We start from the raw sequence: 21,285 nt of genomic DNA, 5'->3' as shown, positions 1-21,285 counted from the left end.
GATGAAGTTTTTATAATCTTCAGCATACAGCATTTCATTAAAAATATCTTGTTCTCTCCCATTTTCATCAAGTTCCAGTAATGAGTAGGGTCACCTGGGTGATCTAAAAGACAAATAGTTGTGAGGAGCCAAATAAGACACATGAACATCAACACTGAAACAATTTTAGAAGTTATGGCCTGTTGCAGGGTAAGATTTTGTGACCTCATTACGCAGGTGGTTAAACTACCACAATGATGCCTTCTGGGTTTGGTGATATATGTATTAATTATCCAGATCAGCACTTGTATTTCAAACCTTAAGTTCTGCAGGTCTTAATGCAAACATTAAGTTTCATAGTTCTGTTAATATGGGTCATGAGATCGTTTTCAGATATAAATTTAATTTAGAAAAATAAATAATCCCAACAGTAATACCGTAAGAAGCCTGAGATACAGTTTCTGTATCAGTAAATCTAGGATGATGATTATGAGAACTACACTAACAATATACTCATCAATATTATTCACAAGACAAATAATCCAAAGGAGTGGATTTTCCAACATGATAAACATCAAGGCCACGGTTCTCTGTGTAAATACAAAGTTTTGTCCATGTACAACACCACTGACTTCACTGTTTGAAATTGTCATCAACCTCAGTAACAAAACATGCTTTTATGAGAATCTGCAACCTGTATCAGATTTCAAAAGCATCTTCATCAAGCACCTCCCATATGAGAAGAGAAATTATTCTATAACCTCACGTACTGAAGATGCTGAAGGACAAAACTGAAGATGCTCTGATTCCACAGCACATGGACAAAAACCCATCAGTTCCATAAGCACCCAGTTGAGCCAACCCAATTCAAAGACTGCAGAAGCCTATGAGATGCATTACACTGTTAAAGATCACAGAGATGGAGACAATTTTCAATTAGGCTGAGATGCAGATCAGTAAAGAGATAAGCGTGGTTCTAAGTGTGTCACCCACTTCCTGTGTGACATAAGCATTGTTCAAACTTTTCTGCTCTTGACCAATCTTTACACTTCACAATTAAAAATAGAATTACTATATAAGTGCCTTTTTTCTTCCTGAAGAATGTACCACTGATTGTTTCTAAGTAACATATCTCTGCTTCTTTCTAACTGAATAGGTATGCAAACAGACATCAGAAAGTTACTATATCTAAAACAGTTTCTTAAAAAAACACAAGTAATTATTTGAAGAGGGGCTTTTGCACCCACATAGGATCTTATGCTGCTGTTAAAAACTTGCATATGCTCTGTTATTTTACTTTTCTTTACTATTATTTATATTTACTTTCTGTAAAATGAATTAATTTCATAATTAAATACATCCATCCCTGAAACCAAATCATAAAGTGAAACACATACATTTTTAAGAAATAATTCTGAAGTGTTAAAATAAGAATTCTGAACAGGAATAAATACTTAGGTCTCATCGGTATTCTTTACTACAGAAGTAAAACATGACAGATTTTCTTTCATCAGCAGGAATGTGGTTCACTCCACACAGCTAAGAGAGAAAAAGTTGCCAAAAGTAACAGCAATTTTTGGCTACTGTAAGGAAGTGCTGTGTTTTACAAAAGGTCATTTTGTTTCACTGGCGGATCATGTTTCCTTCAGTGATTTCATGTTTCAAACAGTGCTGCAGGTTTCAGTAACAATGGTATAACCCTTAAGGTTACAAACCACAATTCAACATGGACATGGCACATTATTCATGATGACTGAAGTCTTGTAACATACACAACTACAAGAAAATTATGGAAAACTTATGGTTTAAGTCTTAAAATTTATAGTCAGGAATATCTAATGATGTTGCAAAAACACTTCAGACTTTCCAGCATCAAAGAAACAAAACAATATGGCTGTACTGGGATGCTACTGTGCTTCAGCTGGTACCTTTAACTTCAGTTCTAGTGATTCTGGTCTCAGCGAGCTTAGACCGAACACGACAGGTGATTACAAACTGAAAAGCCTCAGCTTTGGGTTATTTCCTCCACAGTCACGTGGTTCAGTTTTTCTGTACAGTTCATAAAAGAGAGGCTCACAGACAAAAGTTATCTCAATGGTAACCAACCCATCATCTCAGTTTGCCTGTACACGTGTTCTTTACCAAGGAGGAAGGTGGAATCTTCTCCTCCGGTCTGGATGTCCCATTCCATGTTGTCTACCTGGAGGGAGCAGGAGAGGAATTAATTATTTTTAATGAAAATTAAAGCAGGAAAACAAGAGCTTATTCTGACAGTCAGCAAGAAAAGTTACATTTATACATATTTTGAGAAACATGTCCCTCTCTTGTTGGTGTGTAATTGTGGCTAGCATTTTGAGAGGTTGGAGGATACAGTCCCTGGTGGCACTGCTCTTCTTAAAGCTCTCGGGCCACTGTAAATTTCAAATCTAGTCCAAAGTGAATCACCCGGCTCACACGCTGTGCTTGTGTGACTTTCAGGAAAGGGAAATACACCAGTTGGAACCAGGCACAAGCTGTATTAACAAACACGTTCACACTGGCTTCTGTGTGGCTGTGTAAAGCATGGCTTTAGTTAAAGACTCCTACAAACAAAGCAATGTTCAAAGTGTGAATTAAATCTTCTCCTCAGCACCAAAGTTCTACCAAGTCCGACCTACATTACAGCTCTATCAAAATCCTACTAACCAGAAACACGCTTGAACACAGAGCACGCAACACAAGTCTGGAAGCTTTGATTAAATACCTAGCAAATGAAAACTTGCTACAAACTCAGATCCTCCAGCACAGTTGTATGATGTCCAGCTCTATGTCTTACAGTGTGCTAAGACTGAAGTGAATGTTACCCTATGATGCAATCACATTCCATGAAGAAATGGAACTCTGGATAATTCTCTTTTGTCTTGGACAAAAAAGTTTCTCTTGAGTGAGACATACCTCCAACAATTCTATTTTTCCATATCTTTCCTTGGCACTCAACTTTCCTTTCTCCTGAAAAACTGCTTTTGATTTTCTTAAAAAAGCTTTTCTCCAAGGCCTTGTTTTTGAAGAAAAATAAATAACTGCTGAAAAAGTTATATTTTCCAAGTTGTATTCTTTAAAACACAAAAGCTGCCCATTTCCCTTTTTCTCTTCTTTTCCAACAGGGAGATGGAAGAAAATGAAGGCAAAGCAAAACTAATTGTGGTTTTTTTTTTTTTTTTTTTAAGAACATAAGGCAGCATACAGTTGACCTCCAAACACAACAACTTCAAAATGCAGGTATGAAATTGGCAGAACTCTTCACTGTTTCCCTCACTCGCTGTTTATGATCCTGGGGGTAGATAACTGGTAGCTGAAATTATCATCTGTTATTTCTAGCTCTCTGACAGCTCTTACACTCTATGTCCTCATCCCTTCCCTGGGTCCACCATAGAGAGAGATCTGATGTTTACCTTACCACTAGCAGAAATTCTATGCTCTTGCCATCACCTTTCCCTATTTCTAATGTATTAGGGTATCCTTGATTTCAACCACTCGTGCAGCTCCGACAACCAGTCCCACAGACACTCTCTCCCCTATCTCCTTCCTCTGTCTTCAGCTCACTTTTCAGACAGGTTTTCAAATACCAGCATGAGAACCACCATTCAAATCGCTGAACTTTTAAAATATAACTATAAAAGTAGGTAAGTCAATGCACAGATAAGGTTAGACTTACTGTTTTCTTTTTTGCTATCTTTTGTATGTATGTTGGGGTGTAGGTGGCAATTTAGATACTGTGACAAACAATCTCAGTGTTTATTAGCTGGGCTGCTGCAAGGACTGACAGATGTAGATACTCAGTAGTGACTTCCATAGTTCTTAGTGCTCAGTTATTTTTAGCTATGAGATAACTATGTGGTTCAAGCCAATGTATTAGTAGTCTTAACTGCTAATTAATGTTTTTTCTCTACCAATGGGCTATACAGCATGTGGTGTGATGTTTCAGCCATGAACCCAGAATCCATAAAGCCATGCTTTATTACAGACATCAATGCTACCTCAGGCAAGACTTAAATTCAAAGCACAGAGATCATGCAGTGCTACAATGACAAGTTTTATACCTCAGTAACAGAAACCTAAGTTCAGCTTTAAATTAGATGACTATGATCTGTTTAACAAGCATCAGACACTCAGAATGGGACACACAAAAGTCTGTGTGCTAAATAGGAAGTGTTCTAAATTAACAAACAAGAAATGCCAAGGGAAAATCTACCTCCTTGTGAGGCTTAGGTGTCCTGCTCTAAGCTACACAGATGCACTCTCCCTTTGTGACACACAGCCAAGAAATGAATTAACTGTTTAAATAAATAAATAAATCCAAAACAAACACACACCCCTCCATGAAACACCCCCAAACACCACAGCTGAACTCCCTTCTCTCAAATACAGCTAGAGGACGAGATGTTAATTATAACAGATCAGTGGTTAGTATCCACCATAAAATGAGGGATGCCTGAATTCAGTACTTGTTCTGCCTGAGGGGATTCAAACCATCATCTCAGCGAAATACCAGTACTTCTCAGGTTTATGCTTTCCTCCACAACTGAAGTTGAAATATTGTCATGGAATTCTTTAACCTTATCTGATAAGGTTGAGCAAAGGCTGCCTAATCATTAGGTACACTCCTGACACAGAAGATATGGGTTCTGTGGCTACTGTTCCATTACTTTTTAATGCATTTAGTCCAATGATTTATATATAATACGCAACAGAAGAACCATAACAGTATGTCATGGGTAGGTATATAAAGATATATATCAGTAATAGATCAGATATATATCAATAATATTACTAGGAAATTTTATCCTGTAAGTTATCATGGAACACACAATCACTACGTTTTTGTTCCTTCCTCGCTCTCTTTGGTGAGACAAACACGTGTGGCAGAGACAGCAGATACATCATGAAGCAACCCCAATGCCTGTCTTAGTATCAGCAAACTTAAGAAAAAGAAACCTTGTCGAAATGACTCATCTTGGCAGATCAGTTTAAAAGGAGCTCTAAAGCATTGAAGGGCTCTTTGCTAAGGACAGATATATTTTCCTAGTAAATCTATTTTACTTATAACAGAGGCAATTTAACTGCACTTATGGGATCACATTTTAAGAGCGTCCTGAGGGTGGTAAATAGTGCTGGTGTAGAAGCAGCCAAGACATTTTAATAATGCTACTGAAACACATTTACAACATAATTCAGCACATACTTTGTGGAGCTGGTCAGAGCAGCCCAGGCCCCTGAATAGCAGGCTTCTTGAGATGGTCACAGTAACTATGAGCAGTTTTGGTTCTACTCACAGGCACCTTAGTCTACATGTATATGCTCTAAGTCATGATAATGAAGAGTCCAACTGAATTATGTCAGCTCAACAGTATTATCCACAGCGATACTTCACTGAAATACCTGTTCTGTTCAAGAAGTAAGATTGGTGAATGACTTAAGATTAATGTCAAGACAAGACAGAACTTGCATTTATATTACTTAGGCAATGGTCTGGAAACTGAGACCCTGATCTAGAAAACCACTTAAGAATGTGTTAAGCTTTATTCATATGCTGAAGTGCTTTGTTGAAGTATGAACTAAGATCTGTAGCTAAATACTTCAGACTAACATTTCTGTGCAGCTGTGCCAATTTGTTTTTGAACTATTACACTTTTAAACACATTTGAGCTGAGACCAAGCTTAAACCCTTTTTTCCCAGAACACTGTAAGTAGGAGTTGACTCCAGATGACAACACTGCACTCTACCTCATCTTTCAGAGGTAGTTTTTGCTAAGGGTAGTACAGAACTGTAACTGTAGCCACAGGGTAGCTGCATACGTGCAAATGCAAACTGTATATAGATGCTGAACCATTACATTGCTGACAGAGATGATTCCAAACACACACACACACACATTTTTTTACCTTGTGGCTGAGGATTTCTTGAAAGGTACCCCCTTGTCTGGTTGTAATATGGAGGAACAAAATAACTTCTGTGTGCTTGTTGGAATCTGGGATTAAACTCTCTTTGTTGTGTTCCTGAAAAACAGTATTTACTAAGCAACTCTGGCTGTATGTAAGAGTAAATGAAGAAAAAGAAATACAGCATATTCTATTTTGGGAAACAACATTTCCTAGTTTCATGCCAAAATACATATGCACAATTACGATTTTTCCAAACTAAAGTCAGCCTAATAAGTATGGTTCTTGTCCTCATATCCATCTATGCACATCATGATTGCAAGATGTTAACAAGTGTATTTAGAAACCAGATCAAAATTTTATGACACAGATTTGGAGACTGCAGTCATTAAAACAAAGCAGAAATCTCTGTCCAAATTGGAATCACAAATCATAATTAAAATGGTTGAGTACAGCTCCCAAGCAGTAGCAGATGCTAACAAGGTCTGGTATCATAAATAACCAACAGATACCCTTAGTTTTGAATGTCCAGCACCAGTATGGGTATTACAACATCAGAAGTATTGCTATCACATCATGCAAAGTACTGAACTAGCAGAAAACTATTCTGCCTGTTGCAATTTGCTCCAGGAATTCCAAGGGGGAATTTTCCTCCTCACAGACATTATAAATTATCAGGTATTAAGCAGGTAATAAACATAATACCCTCACAAACACCGAGATACAGTGTGAATCACTTCAAAGCTTCAAAAGCCTGAACATTCAGGCTGATCTGTGAATGATGCTAAAAACTTTTAACATATTTTTTTTCCTTGAATGTCCAGCAGATTAGGTAGGGAAAACAAATGCTTTCAGTAAACTAATCAATAAAATTGTGGAAAAAACACCTTTGAGGAAAAAAACCCAACAAAACCAAACATAAAACCTGTCCTCCAGATTGCCAGAAAGCTGAATTGTATCAGTCAGTCCAGTAAGGAGTATTCTCTCTTCAATGTCTTGCTCAGACCTTTAGCTATCAACATTAAAATAGCTCCCCTGAGGGAAATGAAGAAAACACTCAGACATCTAATTCCTCCTGTAAAAATAACTTGGGTTACTTTTGAGAGTAGAACTCTCAAAATGAGTGATGTTTCTTTCAATGAATGATATTTCATTTACTGCACAGATCTCTTTATGTAGCTAGATGGAAATATTATTCTGTCCAAACTTGGGTGATCAAATGTACATTACCTCATAAAACCAGGAAATATTTTCTTCGATCTCTCCTTTGGTTTCCTGGAGAAAGACCTTACAAATTACTTAGCTTGATGGGCTGCCTATATAAATGCTGCTGCTGTTGAGCTCAACAATATATTGACTTTATCAAGAAAAATAACACAAAGCCAACCTGGGATAAAGCCATTCCCTCTTGGTCTGCTCTGTATTTTTCTTTTCTTCGCCATACAAGCCTTGCAAATTAAAGACTTCAGATTCTGGAAGGGTGTATACAAAGAATCCTGCAGACAAGAGGGTTAAAATCAATGACTGTTCTGCTTTTCTCTCTTCAGGTGTAGCACATATCACAACACCTAAAAGACTCTTGTCTTAGCCATACTCATGCACACATGAAGTAGATCTGGTTCACATTTTTTCAGGAAACAATATTAAAAATTTTCATATTAAAATTGGATCCTGGGAGGGATGTATAGGAGTGTAGAAGAACTGTTTTCCTCTTTCTCAGTTAAGTTTGATGTTCTTAGCTCACACCTGTAAATCCCTTGCTTTCCTATTCTCTTACCTTGCACCTGTAGATACACTTTAGATTTCTATCAGTAATACCTCAGGCAGAGATGGATAAAGCCTCCAGATAAGAACTGATGAACTTATAGGAAGCAACCTAGAAATCAATGTATTTTAATCTCATACATTTGAAACAAAACTTAAGACAGTAGACAAACATCAGCCTCAAGTCTTGATAAAATATAACCTAAAGGCAAATGTGGAAATTAAATAAAAACGTTTACCTTATGGTGTGCTGAAAAGTTCTACTCTCAAAAGGACAGACTGAAGCTATTTTACAGATGCAGTACTAAAAGGTGTGATATATCCTTAACTTTCAATGATTTCAGTGAGCTTTCAAGAAGTGTCAGATCTTAGAATCTTTTTCTTCTTTATTGATTCATACTGGGCATGTGGGCAGTAGTACACACTGAAAATCAGAATCAGCGAATATCCTGAGTTGGAAAGGATCCATAAGGATCAAGTCCAACTCCTGGCTCCACACAGGGACAGCCAAGTCAGAGCATGGAAAACAATTATGAAAACACAAATTTTAGAGCAATAGCATAATCCATGATTTTCATAAAACTGATTTGTACAGGATGACAATTCCTTTTTGTAAGCACCAAGGAGGAGGGGGAGCAAGAAGAAGGGGAGAGGATTATAGGATAAGGTAAAATTCCAGTTGATTGCAAGAATGCAGCAACTAGTGAGGTTTCTTAAATTAGAGGTAGAGTTTGGATCCCTGAACACTCCCATGAACTTTCCTAGGACATTTTTTGATTTAACAAAACTGTTTATAGAGCCTTACACAAACCCCACAGATTTTATTTTGTTTTCCACGCATACTGAGTACAGTCTGTGAAGAACACCCACTAAATGGGAAAAAAACGTTCATTGTATTCTTGGGAGAATAAATTCAGAATGTGTTTCTGAAGGTTGGATGAAAGGCATAATCAGAAAAGGACAGGACATATCACTTTTGCTGGCCCCATTAGGTAATTTGGTTTTAATTAAAAAAAATTGATCACGAACATACTCATTAGAGAGAAGCACAATAAAAAGGCTAATAAAGTGATAATATCATTGCCTCACTGCTTTATGAGACTATTATATCCAATTTTCTGTGTGGATAAACAAACTAATATGATTACTGTTATGAAAAACAGAAAACTAGCATAATATGAGCACAGCTCTTTTTTTTAGGCAAGATGGTTCTATTTTTAATTCTTATTAGGAGCTTTCTTTTTTTTTTTATCTTTAACAGCTGTTAGGGCTAAAAAGACTTGTGCTACACAAAAACTTTCCCCTAAATATATCAACTGCATTTAATTTATACATTTTCTTCTTTTGGTACAGGAATCTGTAGGAAGGAAACCTGAAAACGTTGAAAATTTCAGGTATACATGTAAATATTAAATCAAAATTGTACTTCTCCTGTAATTTTTGTAAAGCTATTAACTGTATTTAAGCCCATCATAATCAAAACAACACTGATTCTGACATCTTCCGAATTCCCTGAAGTAGCGTAACTGTCCAGATCAGGAGTTAGGAGACAAGCACTGAATACCAAAAGAAGTCACTTTTTCCTATTACTTATCTTTTCTACAACAAAACATCCCATGTAGAATAACTTATTTTTCCAAATACAATGCTGTAGCTATCATCAGATTAGATTTATGGTGCTTGAGGGTAGATTGTTAACAAACAAGCACGGAAAGATCTTGGCTTCCAGCAGTACGTTAAGCTCTGCCAGGAACTAAGCACCTTATTTATCAAATAAGCACCTTATTTATCAAAGTTGAGCTTACAATAATAAGAAAAACAATCATATATGCTTACTGCCTTGCCAGTGTCCCCAGCTAAACTGGCATCTCTTGGCAGCTCTCCCAAAACCAGACTCTTGCCTCCAACTGATAAGCTGGAAAGCTATTTTATTAGTCTGGGAGCTATCTCTATCACATATGTACCATAAAACTGTACCTAAAAAAGAAAAAGATATTTAAACTACTCTAAAAATTCACAGGGCTAGACTGGTTTTCCCCCCAAGGGAACAGTTTATCTGGGATTTCTTTGAACTAGAGCATCAGGTCTTTAAAAGCCCTAAGCCAGATATTTCAGTTGATCATGCAGATTTCCATCTCTGTTCAAGGGATCTAAGCATCTTCATTCACCTCCCTTCTAAGGCAGGTTAATATATAACTTTAACCTGACCACATTGGGATTTTCAAACGTTAGCTAAAACATATGAGCTAACACGTTTAAAAATGCCTCTCAGATTTAGATACATGTTGTCATCACCAACCTGAATTCCATTCAAATGGAAAAGCAGTATCAGTTTCACACAGATCCGTGCCAAAGCCCTACATAAAAAAATGGATGAACCACTAAGCCAATCTGAAATCTACTGAAATCAATGGACCAATTAATGGCAACCACAGGATTTGGATAGAGGCTATAGTCCTAATGATATGATTGATTCCACATGGAAAGGATTAACCTCCTCCTCCTCCCTGCTACAAACATGTACATTCCACCCACCCACATGCGTTCCACTCAGCATTCCAGATCACCATGGTATGTAATTGGACACAAAATTAGAAAAGAAAACTAATCACACAACAACTGATATTGAGATTAAAATAATTCAGAACCGAAACCTTTTTTCCATATAATCACTTTCATTTATTTTACCCTCAAGTGATGTGTGTAACAGCAGGTAAAAACATTCAAAAGTAACATTTTCAAAATTAAACAATACAGGATTTTTAGTTCCACATGGAAAAGAGGCACGTTAATCCAAGATCTTAAGAGCTATCTCCAGACATGAGTACAGACCTACCCAAGCACCTCTCTCTGTATTCTGTGCTGGTGAGCCATGAACTGGTCTGAGGCTTCAGTGGTGCGTTAATATAGCGTTGCACCCAGTCTGGCAGATCCCACCTCCGAGCCTGGACATGATGCCACCCTAATGAACCACCACCTGTGGCCTGTACCCAGCAGGACTCTGATGACACCTCCTTGCCTGGACAGACGTGTTTTAAGTCCTACTGGATATTTCTGGCAACATCATATGCAAATTGTACAAATGTCCAGTTTCTGAAAAGTGAGCCAAATAGGTACGTGGAAGCAGAGGAAGGTACTTGGAGAGATTCTAAAAAATACCTAGATATATACCTTCCTCTGATTTCCAGTTCCTCTTTGAATTCATGAAAACTTCATCCCAAATTTCAGTGTCCTTAATACTTAAAAAAAGAAAAATATGATAATCACCCTTAAACAATGTAGAAGTTATACCCAGTATGCCTACCCAAAGACATTCTCAATACTTTGCCTAAAATCCTCATACTAGAAAATAATTACAGGCATTTTTGGTTTTTGAAATTTACAACCATGTTGACACTTTTTTGTATTATTTTTTGAGTAGTAGAAACAAACATAAAGTTATACCTTCTTTTACAGTCTCAGTATTTCTACCTTCTTATGGCTCTTTTGGTGGAGATAATGAAAAAGGAATAAGGAAGATAGGAAAAATACAAAGAAAGGGGACCAGTGTAAACATAAATATTAAAAAAGCCCAACAAACACGGACAGCTACGTTTTCAAAGAATACAGAACTGTCTAAGAGGATGTGATTACTCACATTGCCTTCCAAAAGCTCTTCCAAAGAGCAACCTCGGTGTGACTGCTGGTATTTTTCTTGAAAAAGTTTTCCATCAAACACTTCCCAAGGCATCAAATCATCCATCCTGAATGGAGAGCCACAGGCACTATTCGCCATGAGCAAAGTTGTAAGGCCACGAACAAAGACAGCGCCAAGATGTACAGCTCTGGAGTCCACTTGTGCAAGCTGTTAACATAAAAAAAATCCAAACAAAACAGCAGGCCTCACAAATCAGGGAACAGAAGCCACCTCACCAACACATACAACCGTGTGAACAGCAGAGCAATGACAAACAGTCACAAAGCTGTGACAGTGATGGCTGGCCCTCTATTGCACTGCAGAATTCATCAAAGGATTCTGTATCTAGTTTTATTAAATAAAGAGAAATAAGTGAAGCTTTTTTTAAACATACTCATGCAGGTTTTTGAGACAGTTATGCTCAAAATGAAATTGAAGAGATGAGTGGCTATTTTCTATAGTATTTCTCAAGCATCAGCAGTTCCCCAGAAAAAAAAAATCTGTTAGTGGAATGCAAAACATGAGCAGGGAGTATAAAATGATGTGTGCTGTGATCCACTGAGCTCCCACAGTTAGATCAATCGGGAAACGTTTCAGCATTTAAGAGATCATTTAAATTACAAAGTTCATTGCGCCCAGACTTTTCTTTTAAACACTCAAAGATTTCCTCTAACTGCAGGCTGAAAGTCAAATTATTTCACCCCAACACGGGTGTCTCCAGAAGAGATACCGGAATGGTACGACAACAGCCAGAAAACACAAAATGAGAAACTCGACAAGACCAGTAAAGCTCATGGCCAGAATAAACCTGACTGGTGAATTTAACATCCTGCTATGGCAGAGCACAGCCAACTAGAAAAGCCTTGAACCCAATATGGGCAAAACTGATTTTAAGTATTGTGCCATCAGTACAAAGCTCCTCGTTGAGGGATGCTCTTCCACAGTCTGTACTGAAACAGTCTGTCAGGACTAGGATGGATTCATGACAGTGAAGCCATCAATACTGTAATCCATGGCAGCTGTTGTACCCTTACAGAACAGTTTTCCTTATAACCTAAGTTATACCAGGAATGGAATAGCATCCAAAATAGTGCAAAACAGAAAGGACAAAAAACATGGCTCAAATTTGTTTTACCCCTAACTCCTGGAAAGCTGTGAATTCTTTGTTTGAAATGCAATGGAAAGGGTTGGCCATTATTACAAACAGTAAGAACACCTTATATCTTAAAAGATCTTCAAAAGACTTAAAGTTATCAACGCAGATCATCGGTGCCCTATTAAAAAAATTACAAGTAATAGCAGACAACATGAAGTGTTGTACTACTGGATCAGAACCTTTCCCCCTTAACATCCACAAAACAAGACCAAGAAACTTTTGCTAGCAAGACAGAGGTACAAAATTTCTTCCAAAAAAGAGACAAACACAATAAATAATTCGGAGACCATAACTAGAACCTGGTCAAGGACTTAGGTTTTCTGTAGTATCACGCAATGGGCTGAAGCCTGGTATATAATCTGACTACATGAAACTGACTTCTGTGGTAGGGCTTCCCCTGAAGACAGGCAAGGGGCAGTAGGGTTCCGTTAAGCCAACTTGAAGGTATGAGCTGTACTGCAACTGGCTGTTTTTTCTACAGCATAAACACCAAAGAGGACCTAGAGATGATGATGCAGGTGAGGTGGTACTGAGCCATCTTGGAAGGCTTCTTCTTCCTCCAGTGTTTCCTGGAAAAGCATCAAGCTGGCCATCAGGCACTGACCCAGAATCACACTCAGTACTTGAAATTCATCCAATACTGACAACTGAAGACAACCGCTGACATTCAAATACGGACAACACAAGCTAATTTGAGCAGTCATTTTGAAAATGAAAGTCCTATGCTTCTGTGACCATGACACTTCATATTTGAGTAAGGGAGAACGTCTTCTGCCCTCCCTTTAACAGAAAAGTAATTTCAGTATAGGATCAGGCTATGGCCTTTCAGTCCAGACGCAAGTTACTGTTTTGCGGGCTGAGACTGGTAATTACATGCGCACTCCTACCTTCCGTGCTCTGGTAAGCAAAGCAGGATTTTGCAAACCTTAAATACGCTGAAAGGTACTTGAAAGAGCAGTATGCTTTAAGTGAACTAGTATTATCTGTACTGAAGTAGAGTGTAAGAGCACAGGCAGGCAGCCAGTTGCCATGTGTCTTATACTGCACTAACCAGAATGTTTCTGATCACCTGATCAGATGTCAAGACCTGTTAAGGACATCAGTCCAGCATCAACCACTTGAATCCAACTTGGCCAAATTTAGGTATCTATATTTACTTTTATTTATGTTTACTTAAATATAATTATTAATATTTATCAATATGATTCATACCATCAATAGTATCATTATTAGATCAGTAGAGAACCAGACTGAAATCCCCTGTCATTACAAATCAGTATCTTCTCTCACTGAACTGTTAGTAAGTACTGATAACATCAAAAGGTCTAATTGCTGAAAACAAATTCTCATTAAGAATAATTAAAACAAGTATTAAGCTGCTGAAAAGAAAACAGAAAATGCTGTCATCTGCAGGAAGTCATTTCCATCTTCTAATTTAATGGCTGTGCACTATATGACTAATAATCCATACTTTTTTGCCATTTATTGACAAAAAGATGCTTTTACCGTCATTTTTTAATCCCACTGGTACCAATGTTGTAAACCAACTCTTGGAACAGGTTGCAAGTACTAGATGTGGAAGCTTGAAGTCACCTGGGCCATAAATCTTAAAAGAATTTTTTTCTATCTTTATTTTATTCTGAAAACTCTAAGCATCTACCCAACGTAAATACGTGATTAACCCGACTTCAGTGTCGTTACTCATGTCAGTGCAAACAAATGCAGACAAATTCTCAGAGCAAGTGTCTGAATGAGAATTTGAAAAATTTTGCTTTCCACAGTGACACACAAATTAGTAAAATTAGGGGAGAACTTTGAGTGTTGCCTTAAGCTGAGGATCAGCGTAGTACCATCACTGATGCTAATTGTTACTTCTGCTCAAGTGAGTATGAAGGCTGAGACACCAATACAACCCCAGCTCTACTCATCTCAACTCTACCTGGTACTTACTGGTTAAAAAACCAAAATAATGTTGCTGGTGACAGTTGTTACAGGTAGATGACGTCACTGTCTAATGGTATAAATCCAGAACGTTTCTAAAGCACTGAAGCATCAGGAGGAGGGGGGGCGGATACTGAGTAAGGCTTAGTAGGAAATCAATATTGTTAAGACGACAGCAAGAACTCTCAACAGTGATTTCTTTATTTTAATAAGACAGGAAATACATTCACTAATGGCTAGTTTCTATTTTCCATGTCTGGCAATGAAAAACAAAGAAAATGAAAGCACAGCGAGTCTGTAACAATGAGCCTGAGCACATGGCAAACCACAGACTTGCTTTGCCATGGGAATGCTCACAACTGCTTGGTGTCTGCAATGCAAAGACGTCACAATGAGGAGAAGTGGAAAATTCCAAAAGAAAAGAAGGCTTTGCTTCCAGGGCATTACACCCCAGAGATTACTTCTTATTGGAAACTCTGTCTGTTCTTTTTGCTATTTTTATAAACTCAGGACCCAGTACACCACGTGAGGTACACCCCTGTGATCCCGCTGCCGCTACTCCTACCACCAGCTGATGACATTTGTCTGAGAGAGACGGGCAGTGCGTGAGAACTGCTCCTGCTGCACCAGCTGCCTGCACTGTGCCCCTGGTGATGCTCCTACCAACCCTCTCAGTGTTTGGGGAAAAGATTACTTTTCCTATTTGCCAATGTTAACTGAAGAGTGAGAAGTTCACAGTCCTCTAGAGGTTACTGACATTGCGCTTAGGCGGCCTGATTACAAGTGAGTAAGCCCACTTGAAAGGAGCAAGAGAAGTGCTACAGCACCCACATTGCTGGTGTATCGTGGGTTTTTTTTAACCATTTGAGAAATCATCATAGATTTATACCTTTTTTTCTGCTCTAGAAACACAGGGCTTTAGCCTGTGGACCACAAGTCCGGGCTGATCTCTGTGCTCGTTTGCATCCTCACTGACCATAGAAAGAGGCTTTGCAAGGAGGAAAGTGTTTGCTCACAGGAGTGCTTTGCAAATCTAGATCCAGAGACTATATCCTGCCAAAACCGTTTCTACTTATCAGAAGAAAAATCACAGACCTTGTAAAAGAAATGCAAATTTCCAGCTCAACTGGAAATTGTTACATTCAGTTACATCTAATTAAATAGCAATAATAAAAATCACCGGGACTATGTTGTAAGGAAATACCACTAGTCCTCTGTGTCTTTTTTGTAGAGTCACAAGTGATTTTTTTTTTTTATAAGAGTGTAAACGTTATTCTATGTGTTCTGAAGGCTGCACAACGTATTTTTTTGAACATACTAACTGCCCCCCATGTCTCCCTATAATGAAAATCAATGTAATTTGACCTAAGCAGTAAACTGCTGGAATTCAACTGATGGTGATCAAAATCTAACTACTTTCCTAGTTTGACCGGTTCTTTTCAGATCCACTGGAACTCAGTCAGTATATTATCAGTATACTGCTTCTTACATTACCTCCCCCAAACCCACCTGTAGCTGAAATGATCAAATATTTAACCATAGGCAATTTATGCTTGAGCAATAAAGGCAGCAGGTAGATCCTATCTCAGGAACTTGTCATTAAAACAGCAAAGCTTGGCTTTGCCTGGGAGAGGTAAAGCACACTTTGTTCCAAGTATAAAGAGATGAACTGTCAACTGATGACAACTTGACTAAAGTTAAATTCTCTGAAATAGAAAGTATCACTAAACGAATTCTTTCAACCAAAAGACAGCCCTTTCTTGAATTCCAGATCTTCCTGTCTCCAGCCATTGGTATAAATTCCCAGTGTGAGCTGTCAAAAAACGTTAAAACCCCTGTGCGCTGGAACTATACCCTCGGTTCTTGAGCAAAAATAACCTATACTGGTGCAATGGTGATAAATTTAAGGAGTGTCATTCTGCAGAAGGGCTGGTGAAACGTTTACTCAGCATCAGTCAGCCTTAAGCAATAGGCTCCTGGGAGTGTAGTACATCACCCATTTCCTTGACCTGTCAAATTGAAGAGGGAGAGGAGCACCAGTATTTTGAAAACATGACTAAGATTTATTCTGATAAAAGATTACAGCTTAAATTAAGCTCTTCCTGCTTAAACAAGGTGTGTGCAAAGGAAAATGGGGATTGAAAAGAGATCCTATGAGGATCTGCTGCAACAGGAACTAGAAGAACCAGTTTTTAAACACTTCTAAGACTTCACAGTAAATATTTAGCAGTAAATAACCCAATTGTTTAGTGTTTATATGTGGAGGAAAGTTTATTTACTGGATTTTATCTGGAGGTTGATGTAAAAAGATACCTCTCCTTGGAACAACAGTGTTATTTACATTAAATCAAAAAGTCAACCTAAAAAAAAAGCTTCAAAATTGCTTTTATCTTTAAGCACCCTACAACAGTAACACAAAAGTAGTACTGCTAACCACTCTGCATCCAGATAAAAATCTCTCTCTGTTCCAAAAAGATTGACTCTCATTTCTTGCTTAATTTTCAAAAAGATTGTCCTTTATCAGAGTGTATCTACAACAAAACCCAGCCTAAATGACACTTTTGTGACAATTAATATTACCAATTAAAAAGCTTAGCCCCTTCAGTTTATTTGTACACAGTTATGTAACACACAGCACACTACTACATAAAAAGAAAAATTAAAATAACATCACTTAACTTACTTTAGCCACATCTGGTGAACTCTGACCTAAAATGATTCCTGGGCTAATGACAGTCCATAATACATATGACATTTACAAAACATTCACATAAATTTAGTCATCAGGCTACCTAGCTGATTGTAAGTCAACCAGTAGCCACATCCTTTCTACAAAAGTGAATAGATGGATTTTAATTTTTACCATCTTAAATACATGCTTGTGTTTTTGATGACAAACTTTTCTTTGGACATCCTTACCTTTCCCTCATATAGATAATATTTTGTTTATTTGGTAACAAAATTTATTTTGTCTGGCACTCTGAACACTCTTTATGATCACATTTTCTTCCATTTTTTTCATACATTAGTTAAATGTTGCAAAATTATGAGAAGAGGAAGTATCGATACCTCCACCTGCCTTGCAACTAATAAAGTTTGTCCCTGATAGGGAAAAAACTGCTTGCAGATTCCTGGTACATCCGCACCAGGAACTGCTGGGCTCCTGTATGTGCTATGTCACTGCCATCTGAACTGCTTCAGTAATTATTTGACAGCTTCTTTCCCATGTCTGTAGCAATGTCTCCCTCTCACATGGACGCCCTAATAATGCGATGTTACAGTAAAGCTTCCTCCTGTCGCGTAATTTGGAGTGCCTTCCCCCTCTCCACAGCTGTCTATTTAAAATTTATAACAGTCAGCTGTAACTTATTTCTCTCAGAGACTCCTACATCTTTGTCAAATGTGACTGAAATTAACCATGATATTCAAGAGTTATTAGGGGGCATGGAGAAAATGCAAAAGATGTACAAAAGGTCACTTCCCTCTCTTAGTTCCAGTAACTTTCCACTGTAAGCCTTCAGAGCTGAAACTACTTCTACTCTCTTACTTTCTGACACATGCTATATATTTCTTTATGATACTCTGTGTCTAGCTCCTTTATGAAAACATTAAAAATGAGGGGCTTAACCTACCACTACCTGCATCGTGACCATACTCCTGACCAGAAGTCCCTAGCCACACCTTTCCCCAGCCCTTTCCTTTTCTTTAATCATAGGATCAGTCCATGGAACAAAGTTCTAGGAGTAAAAATTCTGCTTGGCCACCTTCACTAATGCTGCATGCTCTTTCACAGCCACTGACTATATTGGCAAATGAGAGGTGGTTGGGCACACAACTGCTCAGTGTGCTGCTTTATGGTGTTCTATCTTATGGACATCATTGTTACTACAAAGAAATTTTGATTGGTGGGAGTCCACTGCTAAAACTGTCCATGGCTTCATTGGCCAAGCTTAAAAATCAGTTGCTTTTTTTTCTCCCCTGTATCAGAGAAGATGGTCCAGATCTATTTAACTTTCCTAATGTATGATCATTCCCTCTCTTAAGTTGTTTTGAGTATATATTTCTTAAGGGTCTGATATATTTCACCACTGAAACCAGCAGAACGACCAGTGAACTTCAGCAGAATTCTATTAGGTGAAATCTAGCCTGTCAAACTCTGCAACTTCCAGCAGCATTGTGACAACTGTTACTAGTGTCACATCTAGTAGATCAGCTCTTCAAATAAAAATGTCACTGAACCAAGACGGTTGATACAGATAAATCCAGGATAACAGATACTGTTTGCCAGTGCAATATAGGTTTTGTGGTTTGGGGTTTTTTTTGAGGTTTTTTGTGTGTTTGGGTTTTTTTTTTCCTCTCCTAGGGTTTCTTTGCATTGCAAAGCAGCTGCACAATAAGATTGTTGATACTACGGTTCACCTTTTGAAGTGATATAGTCCCAGGTAAACAGTTCTGGCTGAGGAATTTTCTAGGTGTTAAGTCTATAGGTTGAGGAAGAAAAGGACTAGTCTGCTGCTACTTTACAACAATCCCGAGGTCCAAGAAAAATCAAGCCATGAATCAATGCAGCAGTATCTCAGGTGACCTATGAAAGGAACTGCAAACCTGCAACCTGTAATCAGGTATGTTCACGGTACCAGGAACTGATTTGTAATTAAGCTATAATAGAGTATCCACTTCCAGAACACCTTTTTCTTTTGGAATCAAAACCTGCCACACATGGCTTGAAAGTTGTTACCTTTCGACATAAGAGCATCCAGCTCACACTGTAGTTGGAGATGAATGCATACAGTCAGATTAGAGAATCCATTTTAGTCCACACAGATGTTGCATAAAGACTATTTTCTGAGCTATTCAAAAACTGTGTACAAATAAAGGTTTTAAAGAAAACAAATTACCTGCATGTAAGATTCTACATTTTCTTGTATCAGCATTATGTCAGAACAAATTGAATAGAGAAAGGGAAACAGTTTATGTAACTTGGCTCTTTCTAAAGGTGTACTCAACATGGAGAAGAACACTGTTTAAAAGAGAATGTATGCTCTGTAATAAGGCAAACTTTGGGACCTCAGCATTTCATCAGCACTGCACTCTGCAGGCACTTTGCTGATGAAATAAGCATTCACTGACATTCCAGTCTCAGGAACTGATCCGCAGCCATTTTTAAACAAAAGGTACCTATTTGTTTTGGCACAAAGTGCTGGGCCAAAACAAACTTCCTACAGAACCACTACACTTTCAGCCTCCTATAATTGAAAAATATTACTGGCCATTGTTGCTAGACTGAAGTATACCTCTGTTGTACTGAAGCCTCGGTGTACAAATACAATTGTATAATTTTGCTAAAAAGCAAGTAACACTGAGCAAATTGAGGGATGGATTTTCAAAAGTATACTGGCATAGCTCTGCTATTATTAAACTCAGTAGTAATGCCCTCAGTGACTCTAGTAGAACTTTAGTCCTAGAGTAGAAATATTTTCTGCCAAGATGTATTTTTGTTTCCTATACATAAAAATAGAGAACTATTGTTAAATAGGAAACAATACTTAGGTATGCATTAACTGCCCTTGCTAAAACCCATACATGCATAATTTCATATCTGGCAAGGAACCGGATGTCTCTTAAGACTATCAGACGAATATATAGCAGCCTAGCTGAATGCAATATACCTTTTTAGTCAATGTGCATATGCTTCCTACTAGTGCTGGTGTGACACTAGACATGCTGATTAGGTTCCTAAACAATTAAATAATTCTCTCCATAAATCACTAATTTTGTTTGGAGGTAACACACAGCCACCTTTACACATCTGGTGTCTACTGTCCCTGTGTGCTGTTTCTTCACTTACAACTCTGGGATAAAATTGTCTTAATGAGTGATGATGCCTTGAGGTGCTATGATATAACACTGGTAAGGGATGTTATAATGTACATGTACCACTTTTCTCAACACAACTCCCTATCTTTATAAAAAGCTCCTTCAACAATGTCTCAGCTATTGTCCAGTGAACGTCAAATGAAGTAATTCCAAAATAAAGGTGAAGGGGAGGAGAATATATGTGTGACATCAATATTAATGTTAAGAAGATATTAAAAATTCACATTTATACAGCACTTTTGGCTAAAAAACTTCCATTATTGAGATGACTGGTGCATGAGTGTTATGAAATAAGAACTAAAACGCAAGCACGAACTGAAGAATTTCACCAACGTCACAGAGGAAGCAACAGATAGGAACTGGACACTGTCTTTACTGTTAACCCCTGGAAAATAATAAAGTCAGTCAAGAATAGACTTGAAAAGAAAGGGAACAAATCAGTTACTGATTAGCCTTGCTGTTTCTGGTATCTCAAAGATTAATATTTCTACTACAGTAATTTGAAAAATTCCAGTACATATAAAGCACTGTAATCACATGCCTAAAGGCTCGCTTTATCTTCTTCCTCCATCCACCTATAAATGGCTTATTAGGTCACTTCAGAAAACATTTCTGCTTCTCTGAAGCTATACACAGCCATCTGCTTCTCCAGGGAAAGCCTAGACAGATGTGCAGCTTGCATTCCTGCTCAGGTGTGACAGTGGCATGCAGGTAGGCAGCCCTGAGCAGATGACAGGCAGGTGCCACAGCTTCCTGATGGGACAGCATGCTCCCTTCCCTCCCTGGTTCCAGCCTCTGCATGTGACCATTAAAAGGCAATGGAGAGCAACCCCACCTACACCATGTAAACATCATCTCAAGTTCTCATGTACTGCTTGTTCCTTCTAACATGCAATATGCAAGGAAGTGAAAACTATTTATCTCATGAGTAAACGTACACTTTGACCAACACAAGCCAGGCAGGAAAGTGCCA

The 21,285-nt window shown here is 38.0% G+C and overlaps 1 protein-coding gene across 1 annotated transcript in view; it reads right to left on the bottom strand.

Moving 5' to 3' along the window:
* Positions 1-1,524: 1,524 nt before the first annotated feature.
* The window catches only part of FAM120B (family with sequence similarity 120 member B), a gene marked incomplete at its 5' end in the record, with an annotated part of 51,448 nt that continues 31,687 nt past the window's right edge, over positions 1,525-21,285 (bottom strand). The window contains 5 exons of the mRNA XM_084261922.1: positions 1,525-1,679; positions 2,122-2,179; positions 5,902-6,015; positions 7,286-7,394; positions 11,300-11,506. Of these exons, the coding sequence (XP_084118048.1) occupies positions 1,634-1,679; positions 2,122-2,179; positions 5,902-6,015; positions 7,286-7,394; positions 11,300-11,506 (534 nt within the window). The 3' untranslated portion in view covers positions 1,525-1,633. The remainder of the gene's footprint in view (positions 1,680-2,121; positions 2,180-5,901; positions 6,016-7,285; positions 7,395-11,299; positions 11,507-21,285) is intronic.

Source organism: Gallinula chloropus, assembly GCF_964237585.1.
Source record: "Gallinula chloropus genome assembly, chromosome: 3".
NCBI lineage: Eukaryota > Metazoa > Chordata > Aves > Gruiformes > Rallidae > Gallinula > Gallinula chloropus.
This window is presented reverse-complemented; position numbering and strand designations above follow the sequence as displayed.